We start from the raw sequence: 22,154 nt of genomic DNA on the forward strand, positions 1-22,154 counted from the left end.
TGGTGCTCCCTTGCCCATGGGTCTCAGCTCCTGCCCCACCCTGGTCAGGCCCCCACATCCCCTGAGAGCAGAGATCTGCATGGTTTGTGTGGGGGTCCCAGGCCCAGTGGCTGTTCTCACGATGGGATAGAGCTTAACATCACAGGAAGGCAGGAAGAGAGACAGACAAACAGGAACGGGGACATAGACAGGGTTAGAGATGCAGCTCGGGGCCCCTTTCTCTGCCCTAGAAGGCAGGTCTGTGCCCAGAAAGGAGACTCAGGAGTCCTGGTGCAGGGGGCACTTCTTCAAAGCATTCGGGGCTGGGCCGCACAGGGCCTGCTGGCGCAGCGCCATGGGGGTTGGGGGGGACTCTAGAGTCGGAGGTTCAGGAGTGGGAGAAGCGTGAGGGCCCCGGCCAGGCAGTGAGGGCTGTTCAGAGCAGGTGCCCCATCTACATTGCACAGCTCAGTGTTGCAGCAGGACACGGGCCGGGTCTGGCCAATGCCATCCACATCCGAGGGCTCACACTTGCTGGCGCAGGACTTGGTCACTGTGGAGTCCCCCTGGAAGGGGTACACTGTGGGGTGCGAGAAGAGTCAGCCATCAGGGCTGGTTACTGCCTCCAAGCCCTGGTCCCTGCCGGCACCACCTCATGCAGGCCTCACTCTGGGGTCACCACCCGGGTTTCCATCCCTCCTGGCCCAGTGCCCTCCTCTTCCTCTTTCCTCCCACTGGTGTTGTCCGGGTGTCTACCATGTGCCAGGCACACACCTGGCATTCTGCACCCGACCTGATGGGGCAGTTCCCACCCTGAGGTGACTGTGAAACCAAAGTCTGTAAGTGTGCCCACCTTCCCCAGTCCCCCCAAAACGAGGTCGCAGATGTGTTCCCCACTGAAGGATAGGAGGGAGAGAGGAAGAAAGGGGAGGGCAGAGGGAGGCCTAGCTCAGGCAGAAAGCCATTTTTGGAGATGGGTGAGGTGGTGGCTGTGCACTGGGGCCAAGCTGGCTGGGGGTGACTGGGCTGGAGGTGGCTCTGACCGGGCACCCAGCTCTGCCCGCCTTCCGTGCCCACTGACCTATCTCCCGGGAGTAGAGTGTTGTCTTGCACATGGTTTCATTCATGGTACAGGTGGCGATGGTGTTGCAGTCGGACACTCCTGTGGGCTCCAGACAGACGTAGCAGTGCAGGGCCGGCGCTGGGGAGAAGGGACAAGGGCTGTCAGGCAGGCTTCACCCCTCCCAAGCCTAGAGACAGTCTGTCCTGGAAGCCCAGGTCTGAAGGGGACAGTGACACTGGCCAGGGTCAAGGTGCCCACCGGCCAAAACTCAGGAACAATACCAGGAGCCTGGGGTTGGGGACAGGCTGGGCTCCGCCTCGGGACCCTGCATCCCAGAGTCAGAGTCAGCTGCTGGGGGCGGGGATCCAGCCGGCAAGGCCTGGGCGGGGCCAAGCCAAGTCCCTTTGGAAACGTTTGGGAGACTCAGGGGGACTGAAGCCCTGGCATCTTCATAGCAAGAGGCACCTCAAGCAGGAAGCCTCAGGTGGGGGCGTGGCTGGGAGCAGGTTACCCTCTCAGTTTCCCCATCAGGGAAGTGCTGCTGTTGGGGTTAAGGGATCCGGCCAGGAGGCCCATGGAATGCAGGGTGGACCAGGCTACGTCCAGGCTGCGTCTGGGTGCCCACTCGTCTCCCACAGGGACTCACAGGCCGGCAGGGGGACGGAGAGGCTTCAATTCCCTCCTGCTCTAGTGACCCCAGCCCCAACGGCAGCAGCCCAGGTGGGTCTGGCTGGCCCCCATGCTGGCTGGGGCAGCCAGCTGCACAGCTAGGCCTGACTCCTCCGTCCCCACTTTGGGAACCCAGCAGGGCCTCTGCCCCCTCTGGTGCACCTGTTTCTGGGAAATGGGCAGAGCCATCTGCCAGGGGTCTCTGGGCCCAGCTGCTTCTGGTTGAGTCCACGACATTGCCCCGATGGTTGTTTCAGGCCCCATGTGAGGGAGTCACCCCACCCCGTGTGTCTGGTTTCCCCACTCGTCTCCATCCCTACTGCCACCCCAGCCTCAAAGCCTCCCTGGGGTCCCCTTCCTTCCCCTGCTCAAGGCCCTTCGGGTGCCCATAACCCCCCATAAAGTGCGACACCCAGGCTGGTGCCCAGGGATGTGGCTGGCTGCCCCCTGCCTACCTCAAAGGCCACCCTCTGCTCACCCTCATTAGGCTCCTGCCCCCCTCACCGCCCGCCCCTCTCTCCATCTCCACCCTCCTCTCCTTATGGCGAGGGGTGGGCCACACCCCGGCCCCGCTCCTCTGGCTTCTCCTGCCTCTGAGGCCCCTTCCTGGGGTGCCCTCCCCAGGAACAGTGTGCGAATGTCAGTGGGTGGCATCTCCCTCTGCCGCAGCTCCCCGTGGGTCCCACGCCTCACCGAGCTCTCCGCAGGCAGCCAGCACCAGCGCCAGGAGCGCCAGCCGCATCCCCCTCATGGTCCGGCCCACTCCTCCGTGCTCTCACCCTAGTGGGAGTGCTCCTGCCCGGCGGGGTACAGCGGACACCAAGTGAGGTGGCCGACAGACCGGTCTGCTGAGCGGATTAGTGGGATCAAGTTTCCCGAGGGTGGAGGTGTGAAGACCCCGCCCCAGGCCCGCCTCCAGGGGCTCCCTATCCTTCCAGGCTGCTCCTCCCACTCGCAGCCTGGCCCTCTAGGCCCACCCCACCCACCTGGGACCCTCCCTGTCTCTTCCTCATTCCTCCAGTAACGGGCGGGTCCCCTCCCGGCCCCTTCCTGACCCCTCCAGCTCCCCACCTCTGCTGCCGTGGCCTGGGGCTGCCCCCCCTTCCCTTTGTGGGGACCCTCCTTGACTCCTACACACCCTATGACTCGACTCTTCTCTCCACTCCCCTCCATCCAGGACAGCCCCCACTGACTCACCCCAGGCAGCCCAGGGACCCCCCTACACGGCCTGGAAGGGGACAGGGAAGGGTGGTGGGCCACTCTCTGCTGCTGGCTCCTCAGGGATCCTTCCTGCTTCAGGTCATCTGTGTTCCAGGGCAGATCCGTGTGCTGGATCTTCCCAGATTCCGGGCTGGAATCTTCCCAGGAGGACCTTGGTCCCACCTCCCAGCTCCTTTGGGTGATCAGGCTGGGTACTGGGGGCCTGGGACTGAACTGCCACCCGGACAGTCAGCTACACGGTTTGCTCAGAGGCTTAAGGAGACAAACGCCAAAAACTACTGGGTCAGCAGAGAAGGTCCTGGATGGAGAGTGGGGTGGGGAGGAGCTGGGGTCCCTTGGGGGCGCTAATCCCATGCCCCCAGCCACCTGCCAGCTGGACACCTTCATCTCTAACCTTCCGATAAGGCTGCCCTCAGGCAGGGCTTACCGCCTGCTTGCAGGTAAGGAAACTGAGGGAAAGTTCCTTGCCCCGGGCTCAGACAGGGGACAGTGACTTTGGGTTGGGATGACTCAGGCCATCTCCAGCTCAGCTCCCCGCTCCCCCTACGGACATCCCCCCAGAGTGCCTGCACCAGCCTCCCCAGGTTGTGTCTGGTCTGTGATCCTGCCACCTCCTGCTCCCAGTCCTGCTGCTGCCAGTGTGTAGTGTGTGGGGGTGGGGGGACGGATGCATGACAAGCAGCCTGCGTCTTCCTGGGCCCTGGCCATCAAGGCCATGATGTCAGCTATGCTGAGACTCACACTGGAGCTCTTCAGCCCGAGCGCCTAAATCCCACCCCCTCCTGGTCTTCGCTCCTGCTGTTCCCACTGCCAGGAATGCCCTTCCCTCTCCTGCCCCATTGGTTGAAATTCTGTCTTTGGTAGACTGCACTCACCTGCCCGCACCCCCTCCTTGCCATGGCCCTTTTGGGGTCCCTGGGTTTTCTTGCTGGATCAGCTCTGTTTGGGATCTGGTCTTCGCCCCAGCGACTGAGAGAGCCTGTGTCTCCCTGAGCACTAGGTGGGGGCAGAGTGTGCAGGGGTAGTGAGCGGGGCACCCAGGATTCCCTAACACCCCACTTGTGTCAGAGACTTAGCCTAGTGGATCTCACTTTTCCTCACTGCAGCTCCAGAAGTGCACAGTGCTAATGCATTTATTTTGCATAAGGGAACTATGGCTCTGAGAAGTAATTGACTTAGGCAAGGCCGCCCAGCCAGGGCTGGGTGAAGGCCGAACAGCAGCAAGCCTGTCTGGTTTTGCATGGTGCCACTCAGCCACGCTGCAATTGGCCGTTGATGCTGGGTGCAGCTAACTGGATTAGACACCCCACCCTACACACCCTGGGTTCCTCTTGAGGCCTGACCCAATTCCTCTGACATGGCATGGCCCAGCTCCTTCCTGTCCTCAAACCCAGGGGCCCCACCTGTGCCTTCTACCCAGAACACACGCCTGGCCCCCAGGCATCCAGCTCCTCCTGGAATTTCTGCCTGACCCCCAGTGGAGAGATCCAGGCTAAGCCTTTCTGCAAAGTTGCAGCTGCCTGATTGGGGTGTGGAAAAATGTGGCCTAGCCAGGGTCTGGGCTGGCTTTCTTTGGGAGGACTGTGTTTCGAGAAGACCACACCCTTCCCTCCTCAGTTCCACTAGGAACTTCTGGGTCAGGGCTCAGTGTGTGACCAGAATCCGGGATAAGTGTATTATTAAGATCAGGGCTCAGCATATTACAAATGTCAGAGCTCAGCACATGACCAGGATCAGAGTCAATGTGTGATCAGGAGGAAGGCTCACCTTGTGACTAAGATCAGGGCTCAGTAGCGATCAGGAGCAGGGCTCAGCATGTAACAAATGTCAGAGCTCAGCTTGTATTCAGGATCAGGGCTCAATGTGTGATCAGGAACAGGGCTCAGCACATAACAAATGCCAGGGCTGAGCTTGTAATCAGGATCAGGAGCAGGGCTCAGCATGTAACAAATGTCAGAGCTCAGCTTGTGACTAAGATCAAGGCTCAGTGTGTGATCAGGAGCAGGGCTTAGCATGTAACAAAAGTCAGAGCTCAGTTTGTGACTAGGATCAGGGCTTAGTGTGTGATTAGGAGCAGGTCTCAGCATGTACAAATGTCAGGGCTCAGCTTGTGACCAGGATCAAGGCTTAGTGTGTGATTGGGAGCAGGGCTCAGCATGTGACAAATGTCAGAGTTCAGCTTGTGACTTGGATTGGGATCAGTGTGTAACTAGGATCAGGGCTCAATGTGTGACCAGAGACAGCCTCCAGGGATGACCTCCACCCACAGTAATGCTGCCACTAAACTTTGGAATTGTCAGGCTGCCACTGGAGCTGCTGACTTCAAGAAATTACTCCTGAACTGTGATCCAGGGATCAGATGGGGCCCTTGCACCTGCTCCCACACCACTGCCTCTTTTCTGGGCACACTGGACCCCTGCTGTGAGGCCTTTCTCCAGGACCTTCCCCAGATCCCTCTCCATGGGCCGGGGTGAAGTTTCAAGTCTGTCTCCTAGAGGCACTCTGGTGGGGGAGGGCAGCAGTGAAGAGAGGCCACACTCTGGTCCCTGGCAGTTTCTGCTGACAGGTCAGTGGGTCGGATGGTACCCAGGGTGGGATGGGAGCTCAGGTTCCATGGTCTGCCATGTCCCGTGCTACCCAGGGTCTGTCCATGGTCATCTGGTGTCCCATCAGTACCCAGTGTTCTGTGTCTGCTCACGCCCTGCAGTCAGTCAGTATCCTGTGGCTGCCCACACTTACTGCATCACTGTTTCTGTTTCGGAGTCTGGGCATGGCTTCATGTTGCTGCTGGGTCACTCCCAGGCTTCAGTGCAGGCTTTGGCTGAGCCATAATCATCTCAAGGCTCAGCTTGGGGAGGACCTGCTTCTAAACTGGTGTGGAGTTGGCCAAATTCTGTTCCTCACTGTCTGTTGGTGGAGGCCGCCCTCAGCTCCCGGCCATGTGGGCCCGTTCAACGTGGCCACCAGTTTCATCAGAGCCTCAAGCTGCACTAGCGTCTATTGCTGGGTAGCAAATCACCCTACACGTAGTGGCTTAAAACAACACTCATTTTTAGCTACGGTCTTTCTTGTCACGTGGGTTCAGCTGGGCTCTCTGCTCAGGGTCCCACAGGCCGCAGTCAAGGTGTGGTGGGGCTGGACTCGAACCTGGAGGTTCCAGAAAGAATCTTCGTCCAGGCTCACTCAGGCACTGCAGAATCCGCGTCCTTGAGGTCACAGGGCTGATGTCCCTGTTTCCTTGCTGGCATCTGCGGAGGCTACTCTCTGCCCTAGGGCCTCCAGTCCTCCTTAGGTGACCCCTCTGCCTGCCAGTCAGCCACGCACACTGCATCCTCCTCCGGCTTCAGTCTCTGTCTTCCTTTTCTGCCACTAGCAGACATGTTCCGTCCCTGGCTGCATCTTGCACCAAACAGTAAAACCCCCAACTTTGTCATTCTCTCTGCAAGTGCTGAGGTTCATTGGAGGTGGCTTCTGGCCTCTGCTCTTGCCTCCCCCCTTCTCGCCTTTATGATGAAGTGCAGCTGTCCCCAAAGCCTCACCTTCCATGGCCACCTCATCCCAGGGGAGGGATTTGGAAGCTGATTTGTTGCTGCCCATCTTCTCGGCTGATGGGACCCTCAGAGGTTGGATGACCAGCTCCAGAATCTGACCCTCAAGGGTCACTTGCAAGTAATGTCTTCTGATGGCTCTCAATGGGCCTTGAGGAAAGACTCCTGGAATGAGACCCCATGCCCACTGCTCATCAGGGAGGCGGTGGGCGGAGCCACTGCTCATCAGGGAGGCGGTGGGCGGAGCCACTGCTCATCAGGGAGGCGGTGGGCGGGGCCTGTGCATGTGTATACCTTTGCCAGGTGGCCTGTGGCCAGGAAGCCCCATGAACCAGGACCCCGTGTGGCCAGCCGAGAAGTAGGTGCCTTGTCTGGATTCCTGCCTTCCACATTCAGGAAATAGAGGTCGCCCCTAGGCTCCAGGGCCCCTGGGAAAGGGAGCTGTGGTTTTCCAGCCCCTGCAGCGCCAGGCAGTGTCCTGGCATGGTTGTGGGTGGAAGCCAGGGCCTTCTACCAACACAGGCTGGCCCCAAGCCACAGTGAGGTGCCACAGGGGCAGCACTGGGGGCATCTCCCCTGCACCCAGGGACGCCCTGCCTGTACACAGCCCCACCTGCTCTGCTCTTGGTGGCTTCTCCTCCATCCTCTCACCCCTGCCCCGTCCTCTGCTTTGGGGCAGGAGTCCCCAGGCCCCATGTGGGAGGCTGTGGCCAAGCCCGGGGCAGGGCAGTTTCTGATCACACTCGTATGGGACGGCCTCATTTCTTTTTTTGCCTCCAAAAGAGGAATTTCTCTATTTGAGCAGCTTCCTGGGTGGACCGGGAAAAGGAAGTGTCAAAAGTTCAGGCCGGGGCACCCTTCCAGGCTAGATGCCAGCAAGGCTCAGGGAGGCCTGGGGGCTGGCTGGAAGGAGTCAGGTTTAGAGGTGCTGAGTGGGCAGGAGACACAATCCTGAGTCTGACACGCAGAGCCCTGTAGGAGCTGGCACTGTCCCCCTCTGTGGCCTTGTCCCCTGCACGGTCCCTCCCAGTTTATGTTGGCAACACCCACCCTCACCCAGAACCCAGAAGAGCTGTCTCTGCCACGGCAGCTCCAGGGCCCAGTGAGCCTTCCCGCGCAGCCTGCCCTCAGGGTGGTCTCCTCCCGGGAGTCTCAAGGGCTACCCCACCTGGGCTCTGGCTCTCCCGGGCATCCCCCCTGAGGGGCTCCAGCAGGGCAGACCAATGGCTCCTAAACCAATGTTACTATGTTGAAAAGGAAGTGGAGGCACAAATAGCACCAAGGGCTGTACGTTGGAAGGAGGTATCCTGTGTCCTTCCAGAAGGGATGTGCCCTCCAGTGCCACCCTCTGCATGCACACAGGTTAGCTCACCTGCAGCTTCATGATGGGAAAACTGCAGGGAACATCTGTCTGTGCACGTTCTTTGCCCCCTACCCTGTTAGGAGCAGTGGGGAGCAGTGGGGCTTGTTCACACTGAGAACCGGAGCCAACTCCACCCACAGGGCTCACTGTTCATGGGACCACGATCCCCTCCCATCTCCTCCCCTCCCCTTCCCTTTTTTTTGACAGAGTCTCCTTCTGTCACTCAGGCTGGAGTACAATGGTGCTATCTCGGCTCATTGCAACCTCCCCCTCCTGGGTTCAAGTGATTCTCCTGCCTCAGCCTCCTGAGCAGCTGGGATTATAGGCGCATGCCAGCACGCCTGGCTAATTTTCGTGTTTTTTAGTAGAGATGGAGTTTCACCATGTTGGCCAGGCTGGTCTTGAACTCATGACCTCAAGTGATCTGCCCACCTTGGCCTCCCAAAGTGCTGGGATTACAGGAGTGAGACATCGTGCCAGGCCTAGACCACGACTTTCCACCCTGCGTCTTCATTCCTGAGCTTCACGCTTCTAGGAAGATAAAGCAGCAAATAGCTATCATTTATTGAAGATCTTCCCAAAAGGCCTATTGACTCTTCAATAGAAACTGTTGGGGGACACCTCCAGACTCAGAACCCATGGCCTCAAAATTCTAAACTACTTTTTCCGAGTCCTGGTCCAACCCTAACTGAACCCCCACCTAGGAAGACCTACCTCAAATCAGACTCAAATCCCAGGAGTGCTGGAGGGAGCTGGGGTGACCTGTCCTTGGGTTTTTGGTGACATTTTAGGGAGCCAGCATTCAACAAAGTGCTAGTGGCATTTTGAAGTTTCCTGGACAGGGCTGATTTGTCCTGCAAGGGCTGCATCTGTGACAGCACAGAGGCTGGTCCGTGTCCTTTCTCACCACGTGGCCGGGTCGCTCTCCTGCCTGGGGGTTTACGATACTGCTTGGCACCTCTCTGATTCTAAGTACGGATGAATTTCTTCTCCTTGGCTTGGCCACTTGAATGGCTTTTTCTCTGAACAGGCTGCTCATATCTGTTGCTCTTTGGGGATCTGGAAGGATTATTTACCGTAAACCAAAAATAAAATTCTAAGCCCCCGCCCCCAACCATCTGAATGGACCCTCTTCTCGGCTAGGGTATTCCGAAGTGAACCTGAAAAACTGGTTCGGACCATGATGGGAAAGGGTTGGACAGCCTCATCATCCCTCCTCCCTCTTGGAATTCAGGGAAAGCTGACCAGTGTTAACATCCACACAGACCTGCAGTCTAATGAGAAACATTTACCATCTATTGGCTCGGAAGCCTGCTACCTGGAGGCTTCATCTGATGATAAAACCCTGGTCTCCACACCCCTTATAATCCACACATTCCTTTCTATTGATTCCAGGTCTTTAGATAATCTTAACTCTTTCAACCAATTGCCAATCAGAAAATTTTTAAATCTGCCTAAATCCTGGAATCCCGCCTCCCGCGCCACCCCCGCCCCACCCCGCCCCAGCCTCATCCCCCGGAGTTGTCCCGCCTTTCCGGATGGAGCCAATGTACCTCTTCCATGTATTTTATTGATGTCTTCAGTCTCCCTAAAACTAGACTGTGCCCCATGTTCAGCCACCTTGAGCACATGTTCTCAGGTCTCCTGAGGGCTGTGTCATGGGCTATGGCCCTTCATATCTGGCTCAGAATAAATGTCTTCACATATTTTACAGTTTGACTCTTTTCGTGGACATTATGTGTGGAGGGAATCATCGTATGTTACATGTGTGGCAAATATTTCCTTGTTTTTCTTGTCTTTCAGTTTGTTTATTTTGTTTTATTTTATTTTATTTTAGATTTTTAGATAGTATTTATGAATCCCAATTCTGGTTTTGTGTCTTTTCTTTAAAATTTTTTTTAACAGCTTTATTGAATATACTTCACATACTACACAATCCACCCATTTAAAGTGTGTAATTCAGTGGTTTTTAGTGTATTCACAGTTTTAGCACATTTTCATCATCTTGAAAATAAACCCTGAACGCTTTAGCACTCTCGTTGGTTCATTCCTGTGAGAACGTGAGATGCTTATTTTGTGAGATTGTGAAATGGATATTTTGGTTTCCTGACATACAGCTCTTAAAACCCTTGGAATCCCTGGAGTGGCAAGGGCATCTTTTGTACGCTAATGAGAGGACTGGTGACTGGGGGTCCCCAGGGAGCTTCAGGATGGGGACCCACAGGATTAGAGAGCTGGGACTTCAGCCCCACCCCCAGCCTTCAGGGGAGAGGAGGGGGCGGCAGGTTGGGTTCATCAGTGGCCGGTAGTTTAATCCATCATGCCTACGTAATGAAGCCTCCGTAATTCCCCAAAAGGACAGGGTTCAGGGAGCTTCCGACAGCAGAGCGTGCGCAGGTGCCTGGGGGTGCCCCTGGGAGGGCCTGAGAGCTCCGCGCCCCTCCCCGTGCCTGCCCCGCGTGTCTCTTCCACCTGCTGTGCATCCGCACCTTCGTCACAGCCTGTGTCATAAATGGGTAAATGCTGGTCAGTGCGTCCCTGAGTCCTGTGAGCTGCTCCAGCAAGTCATCAAACCCGAGGAGGGGGTCGTGGGAACCCTGATTCATGGCAGGTCGGTCAGAAGCACAGGCCACACCTGGGGCTTGTGACTGGCATCGGAAGCGGGGCTCATCACGTGGGACTGAGCCCTCCACCTGCGGGATCTGACGCGACCTCCATGGGAATGGCATCGGAATTGAATGGAGGACACCCAGACGGTGTCCACTGCAGTGTGGCTTGGTTGCTGGTGGAGAGAAATACACACACACTTTGGTGACGGGGTGAAGTACTGTATTGTGTGAGAGCAGGAAAAGTACTCTGGCTTTTCCCTATTTCCTTTTGTTTGTTTTTTAAGATGGAGTCTCGCTCTGTTGCCCAGGCTGGAGTGCAGTGGCATGATCTTAGCTCACTGCAACCTCCGCCTCCCTGGTTCAAGTGATTCTCGTGCCTCAGCCTCCCAAGTAGCTGGGATTACAGGGATGTGCCACCACACCTGGCTAATTTTTGTATTTTTAGTAGAAACGGGGTCTCACCATGTTGCCCAGGCTGGTCTCAAACTCCTGACCTCAGGTGATCCACCCTCCTTGGCCTCCCAAAGTGCTGGGATTACAGGCGTGAGCCACCGTGCCCGGCCTTTCCCTATTTCTTAATAATCCCTGCCATCCTCTGGTAACCACTCATCTCCTTTCCTCTCTATAGAGCTCCCTATTCTGGCTACTTCTGAGAAATAGAATTGTACACTGCTTGGCCTGTTGTGCACGGCTGCTGTCTCACTCAGCGTCGTGTTTGTTTTCAAGGCTCCCCCGTATTTTCAAGGCTCCCAGTGTTTTGACGTGGGTCAGGGCTTCATTCCTTTATGTGGCTGAATAACATCCCCTGGTACGGGTCTGTCATCTCTGTGGATCCATCCATCAGTTGATGGGCATTTGGGTTTTTCCTGCCTTTTGCCTGCTGTGAATAACGCCGCTGCGAATGTTTGTGCACAGGCTTTTGTGTGGACGCCTGTTTACTCCTCTTGGGCCACGTCTGGGGGTGGAATTTGGCCCAGGAGTGGAATTACTGTGTTTACAGCAACTCTGTGTCCAGTCCCTTCAGGAATGTGTCTTGCTTTTCTATTCTGAATTGTCTAGCATTTAAAAACCTCTTCTTTTTATATCGAAACCTCTGATTCAGTTGGAATGCCTTTGGCTATAACGAGAGAGGTGAGGATCCAGCCTTACCCTGTTCTCGCAGCAGTGCTCCACGCTGCAGTGCTCCACGGTGGCTGTGGGGTGCCCTGTCCCTCCCCCGCAGATCTGAGAAACACTCCATTGTCACCTCAATTCTTGAGCTTATCTGAGTATCTCCAGCGCACCCCGTTTGCATCTCCTTCTGTGCCTGGGGCTACTCTGAAAGTTGTCCTGGCACCTGAATGTCCGGAGGCCCTGCCTGGGACACCCCCTCCTTGTGGAGCAGCTTGACAATTGCATCAGCTTTCTCCTGAGCTGATTCTTCACCAGAACTTTGCGAAGGTGAGAACAAGAAAGGCCGAGGAAAGGGACTGACGGTGTTTTTCTCGGCAGGTGCTAACTCAGTGGGGGGGACCTGCAGATGTGGACTCGCCTCAGCCTCTCCGAGGGGAGTGCCAGGCTTATGTGGGGGTCTCATTCAACCTTGCAGCCCGAAGCTCAGCCATGACGCCATGTTTGCCTAGCGAGTGATCAACTTCCACAAACATCGCTCACCTAGTTTCCCACGTCCACCCCGAGATGGGCGGCCACAGCTGCCCATCACCTCAGTCTGATTCATCCCACTCCCAGCATCTCTCCCCAGCGCCCTGCCCTGCATGCTGGGTACCCAGTGGCCCAGAGGAGCTGGAGGTAGTGTTCCCTACCAGAACTGGGGGTTTCCTAGAGAAGGGCAGGCCGGGCCACTGGCCCAGGGGTGTGTATGAAGGCGAGGGTGAGGAAGCTACAGCCTGCCTCACCTCTCTCCCTATTCCAGAAGGCCTGCGGCAGCCGTCTTTGCCAAGGGCCCCTCCTCCCTTCCTCCACCCCGCACAGCCTTCGTGTCTCAGCCGGGATGTCCTTTCTCTGAGGCTTCCCAACTCCCGCTCTGGGGTGGGAGTCTCCTCGTGTGCCCCAGCCCCAACTCCCACTCTGGCTACTTCAGGAACAGCAACTGCCTGGGGGGCCTGGGCCCCTGTGCCCTTCAGGCCTGACAGTGGCTGGAGGTGGGAGGGCCTGTTCCGTGATAAGGGCAGGTGGGGGTGGGGTAGTAGGGTTTAGCCTGGGGTGAGGTAGCGAGGCACTCCCAAATCTACTCCCCTCTACCCCCAAGCCCAGGATGGCGGGGCTCCACTCCCACTGGATAGCTTGTGCCACATGATCCAATCATATTTTATTTGGGGGAGGTTGGGAACTGAAGGGGTGGCAGGCACGATGGGCCCCAGGCTTGGACAGCAGCAGATTTAGACAAGACTCCACACAGGACTTCCCAAGGACAAGTGATGCTGGATGGTGGCTGCAGAGGCCGGGAGATGTGGGCCGGCCAGGCTCGAGGGAGGGGCGGCCGTGAGCCCTGGCGCCAGGCCGTGAGGGCTGTGGGGGCTGAGTGTCCGGGGGCCTGGGGGAGGGCAGTCGTCAGTCATGGTTGCAGAGGCTGGTCTGGCAGCAAGCAATGGATACGTAGGGGCCCAGGCCCAGGCTGGGGATATCGGGGCAGCCCGTGTGGCACATCTTGGTGACCAGAGGCAAGTTCTCGATGTTGCTGAGGACCCCTGAGTGGGCAGGAGAGAAACCATGGAGCTCCCTGAGCCTCTGTTTGCCCAGACCGTGCTGCCCCATCTGCCACTGAGCTGAGGGTCAGACACCCCAGGTACATGAAGCATGCGGGCACTCCTGGGGGCAGACGTGGCCCTTTGCTCATACCCTTCCCTGGCATCGCTGGTGGACACTCTCCCCTATGCTTCTGACTTACTGGGTGCCTGGATCAGGCTCTGTCCCCCTCTGAGCCCACATCTTCCCACCTGGGCAAGAAGGGCATGGCCAGCCCACCGCTGGCCCCCTCACTCACGGGTGGCAGTAGTGACGCAGTGGGTGGAGTCCCTCGGGCATCTGGATCCACGGGAGCACCCTCCGAAGCCCGTGCACTGGTGACACCACAAGGCTTGGGCTGCAGCTGCCGGCATGGGGACAGACAGGACACAAATGGACCGGAGGCAGGTGTGGGCCACCTTCTGCAGTGACGGTGCCCACTCAACTCCACCCAGCAGCACATGCCCCTTCTCAGTGGCCAGTCTCCCAACTCTGTGATCCAGTCCTCCTAGGAACTGGGCCCCTGTCCCTCATCTTAGGGTGCCTGGCAGCCCTGCAGCTGGAGCCAGCTGGTTGCATCCTTGCCCAGGAAGGAGCCTTGGGCAAGGGTGGGGCCGGGCAGCCCTGGCTTGTGGTGTGATATCCCAGGGGAGTGAGGGTACAGCAGCCTGGCTGTTTGGGGTCCCTGGGTGTGGGGTGTGGGGGAGGTAGAGGGGCCCTGAGACGCTCTTTCTGGCCATGCCCCCTTTTGCCTCTGGGTACTGAGTGGTACCCTTTAGACCCCTGGGACCGGATTCTGGTGGCTGAGATGATGGGGCTGTTCCTGCCTCCACAGGGAGCCCAGGGCAAGGGCGACCAGGACGTGGTAGAACAGGAATTAAAAGAAATTAAAGAATGTGTAGTCCAGGCGTGGTGGCTTATGCCTGTAATCCCAGCACTTTGGGAGGCCAAGGTGGGTGGATCACTTGAGGTCAGAAGTTCAAGACCAGCCTGACCAATATGGTGAAACCCCATCTCTACTAAAAATACAAAAAAATTAGCTGGGCGTGGTGGCATGTGCCTGTAATCCCAGCTACTCAGGAGACTGAGGCAGGAGAATTGCTTGAACCTGGGAGGCAGAGGTTGCAGTGAGCCGAGATCGCACCACTGCACTCCAGCCTGGGCGACAGAGAAAGATTCCATCTCAAAAAAAAAAAAAAAAAAAAAAAAAGAACGTGTAAACAGAAACTCAGTTGCATGTAAGAAAACCCAATTCCCTGAGGAAAAGAAAGAACTGGAGTCCTTTAAAACTTAACTGCCTGTTTGTCTGTGGCTGGTGAGCCTTCTCTCTCCCTTTCCCAGGCATTGGGAAGACCGTGTTTCTCTAGCTGTGCAGTTGCAAGGTCACAGACAGATAAACTCAAGTCGTAAAACATGTTTTTCCTTGAAAAGTAAGAAATGATGTAATGCATGTCTCAATTAATTGAATAACTGTCTTTGTTTCTCGCTTCTGTAACATGCTTCACCCTGCAGAGATCTCTCCCCACCCCATGAAATGCTTAAAAGGTAACTTAACTCTTTGTTCAGGGCTCAGTCCTTTGGCTATTAATCCGATGGGGCCGTTGCACCTAAATAATAAATATCTTCCTCAACCCCTCGGTCTCTCTAATTCCTTAAAATATCCTGCTACAGTGGCAGCGCCCAAGCAGCAGCAGGGGGCGGTGAGCTCTGCCTTGCTTTATCCAGGAGGATGGCCCGTGCTCAGGAGACACTATGTTCTTCCGCCAGTGCTGCTGTGTCTCTGCCCAGCAGTCCTGCTCTCTGCTTTGGGCACTGCTCCACTCCCAAGGCCCACTAGCCCTCCTGGGCACTCCCCAACGGCTTCCCTGCCTGGTCTCTGCCCCTCTTCATCCCTGACTCTGTCCTCTCCTTCCTGACCACCTCCGTCCATTTCTCAGCCTCAAACTCCCTCCCTCCCTGTCCTCACCCTAGGTTCACACACCCAAGACTGTGTAACAGAGTCCCTAACACCTGCTGGCCCCGGGTCTGCTCTCTCTGCATAGGAGCCTGCAGGGTGACAGGGCCAATGGTGTGACCATAAGGATGTGAGGGCTGCTCTGTCACAGGCACCAGGCACAGGCCCTGGCTTCCTCTTGAGCTGTGCCCCAGGCAGCCCAACCTCAGGACACTGGAAGCCATGCCTGCCTTATCCCGTATCTGCTGGGCTGCCCCTGCCTCACTGTTGCCAAAGGTGGAGAAGGGCTGGAGTCAGCCCCGGTCAGCGCCAGCTCCAAGCCCGGGTTCCTGACAGCATGGCTCTGCACGCACCAGCACGGAGCTGACCTCAGACCTCAGTGCACACCAGGCCCCTGCCACTGGCCAGAGTCCTCTAGTCACCCCTAGGTCCTGTGGGTGGGATCCTCCATCGAGACACCACAGAGAAGGTGACACAGACGGGAAGTTCCGGCCAGGGCAGGCCCCTACCATCAGCTTTGGCCCCTCTACCAGCCCCGGAGAGCAAGCTGAGACCCCACCTTCAAAAAAGAAAGGTGGTGGCAGCTGCCTCCAAGCCCCCCTCTGCCCCTTCCCACCAAAGTGGCTTGAAGCTCCCCTTGGCTGTCACAGCTGCCTGGGGTGGGGGGTAGCAGGGAAGATAGGCAGGAGGCTGGGGCACCGGAAGGAAGGGGTGAGGATATGGGTGCCCAAGGGTGGCATGGAAGCAGCTCCTGCCTGCCCCCTACACATGCCCACCCTCCCAAGCCCCTGTGTGTCTCAGACCTTCATCACAGAGCTGGTCTGTCCTCATGACCCTGGGGCAGTCCTCAGAGTCAGCGGCTCAGCCGCTTACAGGCCAGGAGGGTGCCCCTGGGGATGGAGGCTGGAGGGGTGTAAGAGACACCTGAGCCAGCGCCAGGGACTCACCGATGCTCCACCACCTGCTCATTCAGGGCCTGGGAGGCAGGGGATACCCAGGTCATCCAACCCACAGCCAGGGACGCAGAGGCTTGGCCCCTGGGGGGCTGGGCTGCTTGGGCTTGGAGGTGGGGGCGGCCGGCCGATCAAGGGGCCAGTTGGTTTTGTTCAGGTCTCGGGATGGGAGTGGAGATGCCCTGCCAAGAGAAGATGCTCGGGCTCTGCTGGGGGATGCCAAGGCCAGGTGTGCATGGCTGTGCTAGAGGAGTCATACCCTTGGAGCCCTCAGGAAGGCCCTGGGCCAAGGGGCCTGAAGCTGGGGGGACAGGACCAGCTGTAGCAGACGTGGGCACTGTAGGGGGGCGTGAGGATTGGGGGATGGGCAGTGGGTAAAATCACCCAGGGAAGCAGGGAGCAGAGGAGAGGACCTGGGCGCAGGGACTGGGGATGGGAGAGCAGAGGGACTTGGTTTTCCCAGGCAAGAGGGAGGAGGGAGTCCAGGGAGGGTGGCCTCAGGAGACAAGCCAGTTGGGAGGCCAGGCCCAAGAGGGCGGGGGGGTGCAAATTCAGAGTGTGTGTATGCGCGTACACAAAGGTGCGTGTGTGAGGAGCGTCACTATGGATTGGAGAGGTCTGGGGGTTGGGGAGAGGAAGAGGGGGTTTGAGCCAAGGGCTGTGCGCCCTGAGAAGTTGGGGGGTCAGTGTGGGGGTCAGTGTGTGGGCTGGGGCTGAGCTGGATGGGCCTGCAGGATTGCAGGAGGCTTTCAGAGGAAAAGCTGCACCTGGCAGATGGTGGGGGACAGGAATGGGTTCTCCTGAGGTGGGTAGTCACGGCCCAGGGCTGGAGGGACAGCGGTTGGGCTAGAGCGATGGGGGCCCTGAGCAGGAGGTGGCCCCAGCCCCTGGACTCACCCAGCTGTAGGCTCAGGACGGCGGCCAGCAGGAGCCCAGTGTGGAACTGCATGTTCTCCTGGTGAGGTCGGGCTTTCAGCGCCCTGGCCGGCTGCCTTATACCTGCTGGCACCCCGCCCTGGCCCTCGCCCGCTCAGCAGACTCTGTGGGTCTGAGTCACCGGGCAGCTGGGCTCAGCCAAGGAGCTGGGCTGGGGTCCAGGCGATAGGGGCCAACCTGGCCCCAAAGCTTGCTGGTTAGGCCTCCAGGCGGGCCTGTGTAATCTCAGGAGCCATCTCTTCTTGTCGGTAAAGCAGGATAGCCCTGGTTGACGGGACTGAGGATCCCATAAATGGCCTGGCAACAGGCAGGCGACGGCCACAGGCCGGTCTCCCTCAGCGGCTGGGAAGGAAGGTCTGGTGGGAAGGAGGGAGGGCCTCAGGCACCAGCACCCAGCCCACCCCTTACACCTCAAAATGCACATGAAGCTCAGGGCTGGGTGTAAGCCAGAGGTCTTCACCCGTACTCCCACCCTAGAGTGAGTTTGATGACAAGACCTCCTCCAAAGAAGTCAGAACTTTCCCATCCTGACCCCCCAGGGCTGGGAGAGCGCAGAGGGAGCATGGCTGTGAGCCGCCTCTCCGTCGTCTGTCATCCGAACAAGGAACCACGGCCATTGTCACGCTGTGACTGATGCTCCAGGATCTGTGCACAGGAGTCGGGGGACAGAAAGGCCCTTGGCACTAAAAGGGGCCCCAAGGATAAGGTAAGAGCCCAGAAAGGACACCCTGGAGAGCGGGAGCCATCGGCTGTTCCTCCAAAGGCTGGTGAGGGGCTGGGGCCCCAAAGGACCTGTCTGTAACCAGTTAGCCTTGCCAACCTGGGGACCTCTGTGCGTCTCTTGGGCTGCCCACATGGCTTCTGTCCACCCCTCTGTCTAGGGGGCTCCTTATGGCTGGGAGGTGGGCCCAGGAGGAGGGAGATCCTGAGAGAGGGGCTGGCAGATGCAGGTCCTCCTTCCTGGGGCAGTTGAGAAGCTGGGGTCAGGAACCAGATAGCTTGAGAAATCAGAGATGGTGGGATGGGGTCCTAGGGGGTTCCCGCCTCCCTTACTCTGCACCCCCAGCCTTCCCCAGGGGCTTGTCTGCCCCTCGGGGGTGCTGGCCTCTCTCCCACGGAACTGGGGGCAATTCTCAGCAAGCCCCAGGAGCCCTGCCTGTCTCCCTCCCTCTGCCTGGCTCCAAGGACAGGTCAGGCCTGGAGGCAAGAAAAGCCCAGGGCCTGGACCAGGTAGGGTAGACAGGAGTGTGGCTGCATGGAGCCCGGAGTGCCAGCCCAGCCAGGCTGGAAAGGTGAGGCCTGAGCTCAGGCCAAGGCAGTGGGGCTGGAGAGAAGCACAGACAACGTGAATCTGTTGATTTATTCATGGCTTGGTGAAACAACGCTGGAGCTCTCCTGGGTGCTGGGTACATGGTGGGCCAGGGAGAGAGTGGCCTGCGGGTGGAAGTCCATGTCCTGGTTAGGGTGAGGGTTAGGGCAAGCAATAGCAGCAGGGGCATGGCGCTGGGAAGCACCTGGACCCCAGGACATAAGACAGGAGGAAGAGATGCCATCCATCCAGCCGGCACTTATGCCCACGACCAGCTGAGCCAGACCAGCATTCCCATTTCACCACCCCTTACTCCTCAAGATGCAAATGAAGCTTGGGGCTGGGCGGAAGCTGGCAGGGCTGTCCACAGGAGGACTCCCGCGTGTCTCTCGGGCTGCCCAGGTGGTTCTGTCCACCCTTCTGTCTGGGAGGCTCCTTAAGGCTGGGGAGGGCCCGGAGAGAAGGAGATCCTGAGAGGAGCTGGCAGATTCAGGCCCTCCCCGCGAACCGAGGCTCGAAGAGGAGCACAGGCCACCCAGAGTAGTGGGACAAAGCACCAGCAGAAAAGCTCGGCATATCCACCGAGGGCCTCTCTGCTTCTTTCGACCTCTTTCGACCTCTTTCAGAGTTTCAGAATTATGAACCAAATCGCCTTCATGGGAGATGACAAATTAGAGGCTACACAGTGGGGGAGCCAGGCCGGCTGCCCCAGGACCTCCGCCTGGAGGAAGCCTGCCCAGGGCCGCAGCCCTGGCCCCAAAGACCCCAGGACAGACCAGAGCCCCTGCTGGAGCCAGGTGTCCCCATGCTGACCCAGCCATGTCCCCAGGTCCCACTCCCAGGGTCACCGCCTACAGCTACAATTTCTTTAGTGGCTGATTCCAGTTCCCAGAATGTTCCTAGGATGCCAGAGCCCGCCCAAGCAGCCGCTCCTGTCCAGTTCCCAGAATGTATAACATCCTGGGGTGCCCGAGCCCGCCCAAGCAGCCGCTCCTGAGTCACTCGGGCATGTCCAGGACTCAGGTCCACACAGACAGTGGGAACGGCTAGCCCTGGGCATCTACCCCCACGAAGGGGACCCTCGGCTCTATCACAGAGATCCCCGAAGTAGGAATTGGGCCCCCATGGTGCCCTGTGCCTCTCCCCCTTCACTTTGCCACTCTGCCCTGCACCCAGAGGCAGCGCTGGAGGCCTTACTCTACCACTCAGGGCTTCTCAGACCTCTGGTTCCGCTTTTCTCCTTTTAAGTTCTCCACTTTGTAAACTCACCTCCCCCTTCCCAGGCTTGGGGGTCCAAGGAACCCCAGCTGGTGGGAGAAGCGGCTGCACTGTGGTACAGGGGGTGGTGAGTAAGCGAGGAGGCACTACTGGGGGCAGCTACTTCACCTCCCTGTGCCTCAGTTTCCTCCTCTGTCAAAGGGACAAGATAATGGCTCCCATTGCAGGGCTGCTATACAGTGCTCAGGGCCACAGTGCAGTGGGGGGACCCATGTCCGTTGCCACCTTGATGCTTACAACCGGGACAAGTTTACCGCTGTGATTTCTGCCGGCGCTGCTGTCCCGGTTCCCTGGTGCTGCACAGCCGTGCACTCCCCATGAGCGGGCCTGGCCAGCATTAGCCGAGTGCCTTCTGTGTGTTCTATGCCAGGTACCAAGGGCAGGCCAGCCAGGCAGAACCATGTATGGGGCTGGGGGCAGTGCTGTCAGCATTGGGCTGGGACAAGTCAGGGTGGGGGAATGGTAGACAGGTGGAGGCAGGAGGCAGGTGTGAGAAGCTGCCCACCCCACCCCTCAACACCACGGCACTTCCAGCTCCAGCAGGTCCTTGTTCTCAGCTGCCCCTGAGCGCTGGGTGGCCAGGTCTCCTCCCCATCACCCCACTGAGAAGCAAGACAGGGAGGACCTGATCCTGGAGCCCCTCCCAGCCCAGCTGAGGAAACCACCCGACCGACAATGGGCTTGCGCAAGGCGCGCAGTGACTGCTCCCAGCCTCTCCCACAGACTTAGGAGCCCAAAGCCGCCTCCCTCCCAGGGAGCATCCCAAGGCCTCGCTGGCTGCAGCTGAGAGGGCCTCCTCTGGGCACTGCCCTGAGGCTGGCACTTGCAGGTGGGGGCCCTTGGGAGCTCTGGGAGGCACCTGGCAGCCTCCCAGCCACCCCGGGCCGGGCCCGCTCTCCAGGCTCAGTGCTACAGCCACAACCACCGGGGGTAGGGGCGAGGGGAGTCCAGGCCCACTCTGTGCTGCAGCAACCCCTTCCCAGCTGTTGGCCCAGTATGATGCCTATCTTCCCTCTGGGGAGTCACGTTCCTCCCACTCCGGGCCCATTCCCACCCAACGCCCCTTCGCAGGAGACTGGCACTTCCCTTCTCCAACAGGAGCTGGGTGTGCCCTAAGCAAGGTTCTGACCCCTCCTGTCCCCAGGAGACTGAGGCTGGACCATCAGCCCCAGCCCCAGGAGCAGAAGGCAGGCCTGCACATAGACTCACTGCAAGGAGACCCTGGGGTGGAGCCTCTCACTCCCCGAGCCCCCAGGGGTCCTGCATCAAAGCTCTGGAGATGCAGTTCCCAGCAGGGGCTCCCCTGACCAGGGCCACACTTTGGGGCCGGGGCAGTCCCACTGCATGGACGTGTCACCATCCTGCCCATGCGGGATGGCTTGAAGGGCTCCTCCAAGGACACCAGAGCTGGGAGCACTGGTCAGGTGGGGGCCTCAGGTGCAGCGTGACTGCTGGCACCAAAAGGTCTCATGCCCCCAATGGCTCCATTTGCAGCGGGGGCAGATGCTCCCAGGGCTACCTGCATCTGGGACGAATTGGTGGGTGTTGGGCTGAACCCTGCTTCACAGGCCTGGGGTGGGGTCCCTGGGAGTCCTCATACCCACCTGGAGCTTCCACCCTGTCCTCCCCATGGACGCAGTCCCAGGTGGAAGGTGATGGAGGCACCCACTCACTGTGTGCATCCTGCTGGTGGGGAGGGGCTGGGTCTCATCCTCCAGCCCTCGCCCTCCCCACCCCTGCCCCTGCACTGCCCCAGGCTGCTCCCAACTTCCAGCCTGTGGGCGCATCCCCCAATCCCGTGTCCTTTGCCTTGCTCGGCCAGGTCCCGCTGTGGTTGGGGACCAGGCCTCAGCGGGCCACCTGCCCTGCCCCTTTCCCTCCCTGCCCGGAATAGCGCTGGCCAGGTCAGCAACCAGGACCCACCAAATATAGCAAGGCCCTAGGTCCTGCCAGCCTCAGGCCCAGCGCCCTCCCCATGAGGGGGTGGGAAATGTCAAGGAGTTTGACTGAGAGGACACAGACCCTTTGCTGGACCCGGAAAAGCTTCTACAGCTTCGGGGGCACTGGGGCCTGCTGAGGCATGGCCACCCCTCCCTTGCAGGGGGTGGCTCCAATGCAGGCCTGGCAGCCTTCCTAGCACAGGGGCCAGTGCCGAAGGCCTTCCTCCCACAGCCCTGATCCCGCACCAGCCCTGGCAGCTCCTGGCCTCAGTAGGAAGTGTGACAGCCTTCCTAGGCCTGGAAGAGCCTTTCCTCCTAAGAGTCCCCCCAACCACCCCACCTGGGGGAGGTCCTCGTTTCCCCGTGCCCCAGCACACCCGGGGCAGGCTGAGGCAGGGGCCTCTCCTAGGGCTTCCCAGAAGGTGGACTTGGCCACAGCTCCCATCTGATCAGTGCTCCCTTCCTGACTGGGCCCCTCCCCATAAACAGCACTGTGCCAGTGCCCCCAGCCCTTTTGGATCCCACAGAGCATCGGAAGGTCAAGGCCTCGAAGTGAGGTCGCGTGGTGGTTGGGGGGGATCAGGTGTCTTCTTGCCCACAGTCCCAGC

The 22,154-nt window shown here is 58.9% G+C and overlaps 2 protein-coding genes across 3 annotated transcripts; both read right to left on the minus strand.

The window, feature by feature from the left end:
* Positions 1-265: 265 nt before the first annotated feature.
* LYPD2 (LY6/PLAUR domain containing 2) lies at positions 266-2,564 on the minus strand. Its single transcript, XM_015146111.3, has 3 exons — positions 2,405-2,564; positions 1,061-1,180; positions 266-559 (listed from the first exon to the last, which is right to left on the minus strand). The coding sequence occupies exons 1-3, from the start codon at positions 2,460-2,462 to the stop codon at positions 354-356; spliced, it is 384 nt and encodes a 127-aa protein (XP_015001597.1). The 5' UTR covers positions 2,463-2,564; the 3' UTR covers positions 266-353.
* A 10,174-nt stretch (positions 2,565-12,738) lies between these two features.
* Positions 12,739-17,139, minus strand: SLURP2 (secreted LY6/PLAUR domain containing 2). 2 transcript variants are annotated; one of them, XM_028852098.2, is made up of 3 exons: positions 16,981-17,139; positions 13,436-13,540; positions 12,739-12,985 (listed from the first exon to the last, which is right to left on the minus strand). In XM_028852098.2, exons 1-3 carry the CDS (start codon positions 17,030-17,032, stop codon positions 12,831-12,833), a joined length of 312 nt encoding a protein of 103 aa, XP_028707931.1. In that variant the 5' UTR covers positions 17,033-17,139; the 3' UTR covers positions 12,739-12,830.
* Positions 17,140-22,154: the final 5,015 nt, after the last annotated feature.

Source organism: Macaca mulatta, chromosome 8 (assembly GCF_049350105.2).
Source record: "Macaca mulatta isolate MMU2019108-1 chromosome 8, T2T-MMU8v2.0, whole genome shotgun sequence".
Lineage (NCBI taxonomy): Eukaryota > Metazoa > Chordata > Mammalia > Primates > Cercopithecidae > Macaca > Macaca mulatta.